General features: G+C 54.2%; 1 protein-coding gene across 2 annotated transcripts in view; it reads right to left on the reverse strand.

Annotated features, from left to right (window-relative positions):
* Window positions 1-3608: 3608 nt before the first annotated feature.
* NTPCR (nucleoside-triphosphatase, cancer-related) overlaps window positions 3609-12681 on the reverse strand; it is a 30815-nt gene continuing 21742 nt past the window's right edge. For both annotated transcript variants that reach the window (XM_047825709.1, XM_047825708.1), the window contains one exon: window positions 3609-4236. In XM_047825709.1, coding sequence (XP_047681665.1) covers window positions 4168-4236 — 69 coding nt within the window. In that variant the 3' untranslated portion in view covers window positions 3609-4167. The remainder of the gene's footprint in view (window positions 4237-12681) is intronic.

The following is a 12681-nucleotide window of genomic DNA, read 5'->3' on the forward strand; positions in this document are numbered from 1 at the left end:
AAGAGCTGGAAAACCAACCAGTGGAGAGACTCGTCAATGTAAACGAGAAGCCGAGAGCTCCCGCTGCTCCTGTGCGTTGTTCTGCTGGTGCTTCGGGAGCGGCTTCCCTAACTGCAGACTCGGCCGCTTATCCCGGTTCTCAGCGCAGAGGGAGCAGAGCAGCTTGGTTATGGTTTGCCAACAACAGCGAAGGCCAAAGTCCTCGGATCCGAACGCAAGCGTGCGTTGTCTGCGGGAGTAGAATCCTCCGGGCGTGCATGGCGGGGGTGCGTACACGCACACACGCTTACGTGCGCAGGCGCGCGTGCCCACAAAGGGAGAGATGGGGTCGGACCCCTTCCTGGACCCTGCAGGCCGGTGGGCAACGCAGCCACGCTTTTCCTCTACGTTGTGGCGAACCACCTTTCCGTTTTCGACGCGCATCAGAGAATTCCTTGCAAGACACCGGATTAGCCCCCATTTAAAGGCGATATTCCTAAGGTGACATCTCCTGCAGGAGTCGTTTAAATGCGCTGCCAGCATACAACCAAAGGGTTATGTTTTTGGACACTGAACGAAACGGTTTTTCCTCTAAAGAGGTTTGATATAAATCGTGTGGCTGACCGGGCATTATTGATTCTAAATCAATGGGTTTGCACTGTGCGCTGAAACCATCTGTCTGGCAGGTAGTTTTCTAAAATCACTCGATGCTCCGGCGTCTCCTTGCCCATAAAGTGTGCAGCGCAGCCCTTGTGTCCTCAGCCCCTCTCAGGCCTCCTCCACCGTCCAGTGGTTTGGTCCAAGTCATTACGTTCTGGGGACACAACACCCACCATCAGCGCACGCGCGCGCACACACACACACACACACACACACACACACACACGTGTGCAATCTTCCCAGATGCAACCTTCGTGAATTCCAAGACAGGAAGAGAGAGAGGGGAAAGGGCCATTCCACTTTTTCTGGGCCACCATCGCCCCCTACCCCGCCCTGGATGACCTGGGGGCTGGGAATGGAGGGGGCCTCTGGACTTGCAATTGTGCTGGGAGCCCTGACAGATGAGGGCCCATGAATTTGAGAGACTCGTCCATCCCTGCACATGCGCATATTCAGAGGTAGGGGGGAAAAAGGTTTTTTTTAAAACGCTGTGCCATAAGTGGCCGGTGGTGCGGTCAACTCATTCTCCACATCCGTTCTGCTCTGTCCCCTCCAACCATGTTATTCCAGCTGAAACTCTTCACACAAGCAGTACACCTGTCCATTTCGTGTTTTCAAAGTGAATTCTTCCTTCAAGTCTGGCCCCCGACCCAACTATCTGTTAGGTGTCTGGATTTGAAGAGCAGGCATTTCAAACTCAGATACAAACAGGAGCTCCTGACGTCAGCCCGTCCCTGCCACCGCACCGCTTCCTCTCCCAGAGTGCCTCGTCTCGGGTAGTGGCACCCGTACGGGTGGGCCCACGCCCTCCGCTTCCCCTCCAGTCCTGGCCTGTGCTCGGTACGTGGGCCTCCAGTGGTGTTCTGCCTCAGCGTCTCTTGAATGCTCAGAATGCGCCTTCTACGGGCTGTGTGCGGTCAGCCGTGGGTTAGAGTCATTTGTGAAGTCATCTGATCTGGTACTGGGGGGGCTGGGACAGCAAATGCTGATTTCTCACGGTCCTGGAGGCTGGGAGGCCCAAGATCGAGGCGCCAGCAGATTCAGTGCCTGGTGAGGGCCTGCCTCCCGGTTCACAGATGGCCATCTCGCGGTGTCCCCGCGAGGCAGAGGGGAGAGCCCTCCCCGATCTCTTATAAGGGCCCTAATTTCATTCACGAGGGCTCCACCCTCACGACCGGATTCCCTCCCCAAGGCCTCCCGCCTAACACCATCGCACTGGGACTTAGATTTCAACATAAGAATCTGGGGGGGATGCAGACATTCAGACCACAGCATTATCCTTTATTAAACTTCTTAAAACACAGGGATAGCTTCTGATATCTTCATATGTGCCCCCGATCATCCTGACAAATTATTTAAGGTCCCTGCCAGAGCCACCACGAAATGCTCTTCCAGTTTATAGCTGCCAGTTTATCCCAGCAAAATGTCAGCTCCGAGATCTGGGGGCACACGATGCACAGAAAAGGACAGAAAGCTTCAACAGGGACACAGTGGGAGGAGTGGAAAGGCATTGGGCTTTGGAGCCACACAGACTTGGTTCAAACTCTGTATCTGCCACTAAAGGCAGGTTTCTTTACCATTAAAGAGGAAGCACGCAGACGCTCGCATCCCCTCTACATGTTGGGGGCCGTCCCGAATCTGTTCTGCACACTGGGTACCTCCGAGGACCCTGTTTCACCCACCCTCCACAGCCCATCTGGTTTCAGCTCTCAGTGCTTGCAAACTAGCGATTTTACCTTCTTGCGAGAAATTTCACCAGCTTTCCTTCTCAGACACAATCAGTGTACTATATAGTCATGACTGAAAACACAGAGCTCAGGACAAGCAGCAGAGAGGAGAATGTCCCTTCCCACTTTCACAGACACGCCCCTCCTGCAGGGCCAGTAAAGGCTCCATGTGATGGGCTCCCTCTGGCCAGGGCTGACCGGCTGCACCAGGCCTGTGTGGGGTCCGTCTTCAGGGGCACATAGGTGACGCTTCCCCAGCCTGTTCCCTTTCTCAGTTTACCTGAGGCCGCGCGGGGATCCTCAGGACTGTGGGCATTGGCGAGTAGGTCTGAGACAGCGGCCAGGCTCCTGGGGATTGAGGAAGCCTCTGCTGCTTGAGTCAGCGGCGTGGCCATCCGAACACACGGAGGTGCATAGACCACACCCGTGTGTGGCCCTCCTTCGGGCCTGGCGAGCCTGGCGCAGGCCACGCACAGCCTGTCAGACGCCCTGAACAGCCCAACCGGGCATGGGCAGCGGGACAGAGATGCCCTCGTCCCCACTCTGAATCTATAATAAGAGATTAGTTCATAAGCTGGTAGGCCTTTCAGCTGTGACCCCTCAAAGGCTCAGCACATCCAGACCAAGCTTCAGGAGGCTCCCCTGGGGAAACACCAAAGAAAGGATCCTGACCAAAGAGCCCGTCACGGGCCACCGACCACTGTCCCGGCTCAGAGACGCAAGTGCTTCCCATACTGTCCAGTGCGCCCAGTGCCCAGGACCCCTCACTCTGCACGCCCAGACCGGGCCACCATTCCAGACAGGGGCACGCCTGGCATCCGTGCCAGCTGGGTCTGGAGCTAAGGCTGGCTGCTCAAGTATCCTGGAGATTCGAGGATCTGCACCAGAGAGGACCCACGAGCACCGTGCGGTCTCCGCAGTACCATCAACCACCTGCCACCTTTTCCACAGCTGCCCCGCGACAGGCCGAACCTGATCTTTCCACACCATTCTCAACAGCCCCAGCTCCTGGCACCGGGCCCTCCCCCGGGGATCACACGGACGGCTGCTGCCGGCTTCCTTCCACACTGTGGCATCGCCTTCCTTGGACGACACTCGTTTCCCCCTTATTCTGGAAGGGAAACGGGGCACGGAACGGTTTAAGGCCACGTCTAAGTTGATGTGGCCAGAGTGGGGGCTCCGACCTGAACCCACAGGCCTGAGTACAGAATGAAGACCTGCCTCCCACACAGGGCTCACGCGTTTGCACCAACACATTTATTTTTATTTTATTAAGCAATAAGCAAACAGACGATGAGATGGGCGGGGAGGACCGAAACTGGCCTTTCCCTGAACTATTTTTACAAACCAACTAACTAGTGTCCCTTGAAACCACAGCTCCAACTGGAGCGGGGTCTGAGTTCGGGACGTGCAAAACCGGTTGGGTAGCGGCCGCTCCTCTCCCCCTTCCCCGGAACACGCTTATGAACTTCAGTGGGGGCGAGTTCCATCTAATACTCCAAAAGCCATTTCTCATTCCATAATTTACCAGAATCATACGCGTAACTGCAAGGGGAAATAAACAGACCCCCTCGGCATAAATAAGCCGCGGCGGACTGCTCATCGTGGAGCGCAGGTCGGGCATTAAGGCTAACTGATCTTTGAAACATTTTTTGGAGAACAGCTGTCAGGCTTTCTCCGGAAAAACCCACAAGGCTTCCGAAGCCGGAAGGCCTAAGTCCTTGCCAGGCAGGGCCCCGAGGAGGCTCCGCGTGAACCAGCACACCTCTTCAAGCGCACGAAGCAGGGACGCGAGCCGTCTTCACTGCCTGCCGCTCTGCACACACGTCACGATATCTGGCAGAAGGCGGTTCCTATTCTCCTTGGTGACCTGTGGGGGAAGTAAGACAAGGCTTCAGGGTCCCTTCCTTTTCCTCAATCCTCTGACAGGCAGTGCTCTACGGGGAGAGCCTGGGAAGGGGAGGCAGGTTTCGTAAAACCCCGGCCGAGAGCACTGTGAGGACAGGACACGCGAGGTCGAATGCCACCCCTGCTTCTGCAAAGCGACAGCTCAGACAGTGGAAGCGGTTCTAACCACGAGGAGCTGGGAGCTGACCCCCTCGAGGGGCTCTGGGTAGATGTCAATGCAGGTGGGACGCAGCCCCCGTGCGACCTGACCTGAACCAGGAGAACCGCCTACGAGGAGCCCACCGAGAGCGGCCAAACCCGAACTCTGGGAAGTCCCAGAGGTCAGTAATCTACTCGTCTCTCCACATAGAAAAGCTGAGCCTGGCGAGGAGCCTCTGACGTCAGTCAACTCCCCATCTGCAGGATGGGGAAGCTAAGTCTGGGGGGTGCAGGGACCACACTGAGCCCTCAGAGGTAGCTGGGGACACGGCAGAGGCTAGACCTGGATCCCCCGCTCCGGCTGCATCCTCTGTAATTCGCATCCTTCCACAAAGGAACCGGGAGTTCATTCACACTTTACCCGGTGATCTGTTTTCATTTTCCTTTCCTTTACTGCTGTGGTCCCAATGAGTCCAAGAAAAGCATTTTAGACGCCCCTTCCTGGGTGGGGGGTTGGACGGTGGGCGGTCCAACCAGGACAGTGGTAGGGGCAGGGCCACCTCCTCAGCCGTCACCTGTGTGTGCCTTCTGCTTGGCCCCCACACGCACCCACTCAACATCGATGGGGGGTGGTGACCAGAAACTGAGCAAGGTACCGGGGACACAGAGAGGACTCCGATAGGGACTTGACCTCATGGAGCTGGCAGAGCAGAACAGAGGGACAGACGTGGACAGTGAGCGCACTGGTGGTAAAGGGTCCGGGAGAGAAACTCTGGAGAGGCACACGGGAGCTGCGGCGGGGCGAGAAAAGGCTTCCGTGGACTGGATTGGACTGAATTTTGACCGGTGGACATGGGAGAAGGTCCCCCAGACAAAGACGCGAGCAAAGAATCGCAGAAAGAGGAAGTGAGTGCATCTGGAGAGCCAGCAGGCTCAGTGCCGGCGGACCCGGAGACCGGACTGCCCACTGCACGAGTCCACACCCGCCCATGTCTAGCGGACCACCTGGCACAGAGCAGGCGCTAGCTAAATGAACGTGTGATGGAGACGCACGGCGGGCTTCATCCCCGTGGCTCCCCAGCACCCACTCACCCTCCTCGAAGAGCACTGTGACCTTCCTCTGGGAGACGACGTCATCTAGGAAACTGGCTCTCAGCCAACGAGTTCCAGCTGGGCCTGAAGAGCCTCCCGAGAGCCCGAGTCCTGAAAGGACTGAGTCAAGCAGCAAACGGCGAGGCCACCACCTCTAACACTAAGTCCAAGGACGCGGTGCACTGGTCCTTGCCCTGTTGCTCTGGTCTGTGGTCCCAGGAGGACCATCAGCTCTGCTCCGGCTTGAGGAGAAACTGCCACACAGCCTTGCAAGGCTTTCTGTTGCTGTTTTTGCTTAAATTAGCCAAGTCCCTCTCTGCTGTTTGCATTCAAGGAAGTCTGCTGATGCGAACGGAGGAAAGGGGGAGACAGTGGTGGGAACTGGCAGGCTCATCAGGGGGCTTCGTAACCCCACTGTGCTAGTGGAGAGGGGCCGTTAGATCCCTTCCTCCCCGCTGACTTCACCAGGAACTCCCCTAGGCTCTGCCCTCAGAGTCTGTGACAGTTTACCGTGTGCCTCCGAGGGCAGAATACAAGATGAGGGGCATTCGGGGCTACTTCCCCTAGAAACGTAAGATTTATAACACAGGAGACGTGGAGCTGGGAGAGGAGGGACGCAAAGGACAGACAGAGAGAAGGAGAGGACAGGAGACGTGGGGGGGGGGGGGGGGGGAGGAGGAGAGGGAGGGGGAGGAAAGGAAGAGACCACTTGGACCAGAGGGAAAGAATTAACGCCAGCTTTGCACGGGTGAGAAAGAAGGGGCAACTCGTGCACGGCTCGTTCCAGGCACCCCTGCCTCAACTATCCCCTGGGTTCTCTAGCCAGCCACCGAAAGGAGTGCACGGTCATGGGCATTTGATCCTCCACTTGTACGGGGGACAGTCCCACTGCTGCTCGGTTGTAAATGCGAGCTGCCATGAGGAGAGCACGGAGGGTGGGTGGGGGCAGAATCCACATCTGCAGGGAGGCTGGGGCAGGAGCAGAGGCTCCATCCCTACTCTGTAAATCCCCAGGCTTTCGAGAGGGCGCTTGGGGGAGCCTGGGAAGGAAGGCCGAGAAGGTGGGAAGCCCCATGACCCCAGGTGCCGGGTCTGCGTGGAGGCTGGTTAGGCGGCACAGCCAGGGCGGGCAGAGCAGGGGGATCTAACAGGCGTGGGGCTTCAAAGGGAATAAAAAGGAGCGCTTACAGGCCACGCAGGCACAGTTCTGTATGTCTGGGCAATGCCTCACCATCTACTTCGTACGGTCATGATCACGTGGCCACCCTGGTCTCAGGACCCAGCTCGCAAGGCCCCATCTGGTCTCGGTTCAACTTCACGCCGGGCCTCCGGTCGGCGAGCACGCCCCAGCTCCATCGCCCAGGTGTGAGTGAGCCCCCGCCCCACCCGGGCCCTCCGCGGGAGCTGTCGGGGGTAAGGGTGTCACAGCAGGGGCGGAGGCGGTGTGTCCCACACGCTGAGGGCACGCTCCAAGCCCTAGTTCCATAGAAAAAAGTAAACACTGGAAAGGATTCATTTTGAGAATGTTTTTGTGTTAAAAATGTGATGAACGCAAAAAATGACATTAATATTTTGCTACCTCCCTTTGATTGCCCTAAGATTGTTTCTGAAAATTCCACAGTCAGAGGTCTATATGAAACTGTCTACCGTGTTCAGTTACTACTGTTACGTTCCTTGTGCGTTGAAGACGGGCTCTCAAATGCGAGAACAAGTAAAAATCATCTGTCAGCCTCAGGGGCCCTCCCCTGCACGCACAATCCTTGTCTTGTATTCAACCACCAGAAGGCTGGCCGCAGAAAGCCCTTACCGAGGAGACAGCACTGGGCGCAGACGAGAACGAGCTGAGGAAGAACGCAGGAAGGAAGCCCCTGCACTCTCCACCCCACTGCACTGCAGCCTCAAGAGAAAGGAAGCCAAGTGAGACCTGAGCCCTCTGCCCTGTCCGGTGGCCCTTGATGAAGATCAGACCCTAAGTTCCCTGGGGACAGGGGCATCTCATTCATCCTGTGTCTGGCACATGGTGGGGGTGGGGGGTGCCCAGTAAATGTTTACTGCATTCTGAGCTGAGCAGGGTCTTTGAAACACAGCTGAGCGATAACATAAAGATTGTGAAGACTCTGACCATCTTAAGCATCCACGTGGCTCTGTGTGTGCTGCCTCCAGGGGCCACGGAAGGGCCTGAGAGCGACCAGTCAACAACCTGGGCACCCGGACATCAGCGAAGCTGTGAATATTCAGATACAGGAACAGGCAGCAGGGAAAGTGCCCCTCACTGCACATACGTTATTTTCTTTGAACCTGTGGGAAAGACCCTGACAAGTTCCTAGTAAGCAACGGATTACAGAAAGAAATTTGACAATGCTTGTTATCATAAATTAACACACATCCAAAGTTACTACTGGCCTGTTTCATGTTGTGTCTTCATGTTACTGAACCTAAAATTAGGATTATTCCTGAATCCAATCCCTTTCGCTCTACTTCTTTCGTGAAGGTTAAAGTTTCCAAGCCAAGAATTATTTTCACGTTGTATCAAGTAGGACTTTGCCTGCCTTGAGTTTACAAGATTTCCTTCTGTATTTTCTTCCGAGAACTATAGTTTAGTTCTTAAATTTAGGCCTAGGATCCTACTCTGAGTTAATTCTGGTAGATGATGTAAGGGTCCAACTGCCTTCTGTGCATGAGGATGACCAGTTTTCCAGCACTGGATGCAGTTTGCTGAAAAACAATTCTTTCCTCATTACGTTGTCTCAGCATGCTTGCTGAAAATGAACGGATCCTCGACGTAAGGATTGACTTCTGGACTTTTAGGTCTATTCTATTGATCTATGTGTCCAGCCTTCGGCCAGGACCGTACTGTCTCGATCACTGAAGGTTGTAGTAAGTTTCAAAATCAGGAAGTAGGAGTCCTCCAACATCGTTCTTTCTCAAGACTGTTTCAGTGGGGTCCTTCCCATCTCCACGTGAATTTCAGGACTGGCTCGTCAACTTCCACAAACACTCTGCCTGGCTTTCCACCCAGAGGTTAACAGATATTCTCTCACTCCTGTATCTGCAGGAGTCCACAGGCCGGGAGGGCAGCAGCAAATTCCAAGTGAGACTAACATGCTTTATGCCCTGCTTGGTGAAAACACCCACCAAGGAGCAAGAAGAGGTCTAAGAATTTCCAAAATGGAAGGAAGTCGGGACCTACTTCCTGTTATTCTTGTGATCTTACAATCCACAAATAAAAATTAAAAGCATAAAAACTGCTTTATGGGAAAAAAGACAAGTGTAAAAGGCTCTGAATTCAGGATAGTGGAATAGATTTTAGTTATAGTAACACCTTATAAAGTAGAAAACCAAATAATTTCTAGGAACCTGAGTTTGGTTTTTTGTTTTTTGTTTTTTTTTTTTTTAGCAAAATCATCTGAGCCACCCCATCAACAAAGTAAACAGTACGACATTATGCTAACACTCAGGCTTGGAAGTGAGACAGACGGAGCCTTGAACCCTAGCTCTGCAGCCTACTGAGACCTTGGACATGCTATGCAGCCTTGATAAAATAAAGGTTACGTGACACAGCCACCGGGGTACTGTGAAGTCTGCACTGGTGGGTCTACAGTACTGGGCACAGCACCCAAGTCCAGCGCTCAGTGACTGGTGGCCACGTCGGCATCTAAATGAACGTTGCAGGCTCCAGCTGCCTCTTCTGTCCCGTCAGCAAATAACATTCCCAGCATTTCCATCAAGCAGATATTTCAAAGGAAATCAAAAGAAATATGCTTTCTAAATGCCTCTAAGACAACCAAACTCGTGCGTGCACGCGCGCGTGTGTGTCTGTGTGTGTGTACATGTGCATGTGTGTGGCACTTCCACTGGAAGTGACGAGCAGGGATAAAATCTTTTCTTCACGTTACTAGAGAACTAGGAAAACAGTGCACACAGCTCTTTCTAGTAATCTTGATCCATGGAGATCTTCCTCTCTTGCCTCTGCAGCATTAATGTAATTACACTCAAATAAGCAACTATGAAATAAATTAAAAACATTTTTCAGTGGCCACACTTAGAGACCAGTAAACTCTACAAGACATGAAAAAAAAAAAAATTTAACCAAACTTCCTAAAGAGAAACCTAACAGGAAGGCGACCGTCAATACCCACACCACGACAGAAGTTTCTAAATTACCAAGACCATCCTCCAATGACAGGGGTGTTAGATCTTTTATTATAGTACCGCAAGTCCCTGAGGCTCTGTTCTTCCTCGCCACCCCCCCTCCTCAAATCTGCTCTGTTGGGCAATTTCTATTGTTCTACCTCCAGGTTTACCATTTCTTTCCTCTGTTGTCTCCATTCTGCTGGGAGTCCCGCCAGAGACTTACCTCATTCAGTTATTGTAGTTCCACAATTTTTATTTGACTCTTCTTTATGTCTCCCATAGCTCTGCTAGACGTTTCCATTTCTTCATCGAGACTTTCTATTTTTCTTGTATTTCAAATGTGTTGGCAATTGATCACGGAAGTGTTTTTGTGACGGCTGCTTCCAAACCTCGGCCCTGTGATTCTAACGTTCACGTCACCTTGCTGCTGGCACGTGTTGATGTTTTCACTCAAGTTGCTTTTCCCGGTTCCTGGCAGCACAAGCGATTTTCAGTTGTGTCTGTGGTGGTGTCCCCTGGCTGAGCTTCCTAGCCGGCGTGCCACCTTCTTTCCACCATTCAGGTCTCCTTACGTTTGTTTTATGCGTAACGTCCAACAGTTTCGGCTACAGCTCACAGGAGGAACAGGGAGAAGTGTGTCTATTCCACCGTATCTAGAACTGGAAGTTTCCAGGTGTTTTTCTGAAAGGCAGTCCTGTTTGCCTGACGCTACTAAGAATAAGTCTAGACGGGGCGCCGGCATGGCTCAGCTCGTTAAGCGTCCGACTCTTGATTTCATCTCCGGTCACAACCTCATGGTTGGTGGGTTTGAGCCCTGTGTTGGGCTCTGCACCGACAGTGTGGAGCCTGCGTGGGATTCTCTCTCCCTCCCTCTCTCTCTGCCCTGCCCCCGCTCATGTGTTCTCTCTCCCTCTCTCTCTCAAAATAAATGAATAAACTTAAAAAAGAAAAGAAAAGAACAAGTCCCTATGATAGGAGTAACGTCAAGGGGCGTACTTTCCCCATGAGTTCAGTCCCGTCTCCACGGTCCTGACACGCGCAGCTGTTCGCAAGGAGAGGCTGCCCTCCCTACCTTACACAACCTACTGCCTTACCCGGAATGTTCTTCCTTCTTGTCCTTCTTTTCTCCACTTCCTCCCTCAAAACCCCACAAGAACCACTTCCTTCAGGACACCTCTTCCCCCCCCCCCCTCCTTCTGCTCACAGAATTCTCTCCCTTCTCTGCTTCCAGATCTTGACTGTCACATCATCTATCTTTCTTGAGGGAAGGGGACATGCTTCACGTGTGCTGTCGGACTAAGTGCTGGACACAGAGGCTGCTCTCAAACACGGATTCAGAGAACTCTACTGCGTGTCAGAAACAGAAAGGATGCCAGAAATATCTAATCCAAGCCCTAAGTTTGCACATACGGAAGGAAAATGAGATTCTTCATATAAAACGGGAACACAAAGATCACACGAGCCCCAAAGGAACACAAGAAAGAGAAGAATAACGGGGTACGTAAGCCCCTCTCTCTCGCATAATTAACCAAAAGCTAATCATTTTATTTATACATTAGGAGCAATGATTACCTTGCCCAGAGAATAATTTCCAGTTTTAGAGGAGAAGATGTGGTATTATCTTAAGATACGATGTTCTCCTCTGGACATCAGGGCCAACTCCCCTGATCCCACTCACAGCTCGTAGACCCCGCTGGTCTGCAGACGGCCAGTCTCTGGACCAGCCACTCCCCACTTTCCCGCCTGGAAGCCGCCTGGCCTGAGAACCACTCGTCTTTCATCATCTCTCACTGTTCACTGCCTCTATTTCCACAAGAACTTTAGAAACACAACCACGAACTCACTTGGAGGCCACGTAAAGTAAGAGACAGAGAGAAAGAACCGCACGAAACTGAAGACGAGGGCCCCAACTTCACAGATGTCGCGGAGCACGTGGCCTCGCGGGGCCGTCCGCTCACCCGTGAGCTCCTCCAAGAGGCTCCCTGGCTGGACCCGTCTCCCCAGCCACCTCCAGTCCAACGACCGCGCCGCCCTGCCTATCTTCTCCACACTTAGCAACATCCCCGTGGCCAAGCTGTGTGCCCGCGCTGCTGCGGTCCGGCCCCCGCCTCAGCAAGTCCACTCCGGGGGGCGGGGACGTGGTCTCGTTCAGCATCGCAACCTCGCTCACGGTGGAACCCGGTCGATACTTACTAAATGAAGGAAAGGAGCAAGGACTGCACCAAGTTTTCCAAGTCTGGCTGCTCTGACCCTGACGTGTGTCTCCTGCCCCCACAGTACCCCTGGAGACTGTGGTGACGGCACGCGGACGGCCCGCTAGGACCGGCGGGCCACGGGGGAGGCACGGCAGCCAGCGACATCCGGCGCTCGTGGTACCTGGAAGCCGGAGCTCGCCTCCCGCTCTGGCTGGTGGGGCGGCCCTGCCAGCCTCCTTGTTCCGGGGCCCTCGCGGGGCCTGGGTTGAAACGGGGGATGGGGGTGGGGAGAGCAGGTACGGGCAGAGCCCGGCGGAGACGCGGCTCTCGCCGACACAAAGGTGGCATGGCGCAAGACAGCATCTAAGGACACAGACAAAGGGCTGTCAGAGGCCCGTACGTCGGCTCCGACATCGCCACGGGACAGTGTGACAGCACCGGTCCTCCCTCCCACGTGCCGCACCGCAGAACCCCGACAGCCCCCCAGTAGCCCCCGGGAGCCTGTCGGGGCAGACTCTGCAGGCGTGCTGTCCGTGTGGCCAAAGGGACTGAAGAAACGAATCTTTCATTTGATTGAAACATAAACAGTGACAGGCGGCTGATGGCCAGCGCACTGGCCAGCGCAGAGAGCGCACTTCCGTCATCGCGGAAACTCCTGGTGGACAGCGCTGCTCTGTGGCAGACGGAGACCACAGGGACATGTGTCCTTTCATCCGTGACACGTATGACTTAAGTTCTGTAAGTTCCTAGAAAATCAGACTCACCTGGATCTAGCCTAAGGGGGGGGGGGGGGGAGCGGGGGGCGGGGAGAGATGGTCTTTCAGAGCAAAGGCACACCTCAGAGCCAC

The sequence above is a fragment of the Prionailurus viverrinus genome, chromosome D2 (assembly GCF_022837055.1).
Source record: "Prionailurus viverrinus isolate Anna chromosome D2, UM_Priviv_1.0, whole genome shotgun sequence".
In the NCBI taxonomy this organism is placed as follows: Eukaryota; Metazoa; Chordata; class Mammalia; order Carnivora; family Felidae; genus Prionailurus; species Prionailurus viverrinus.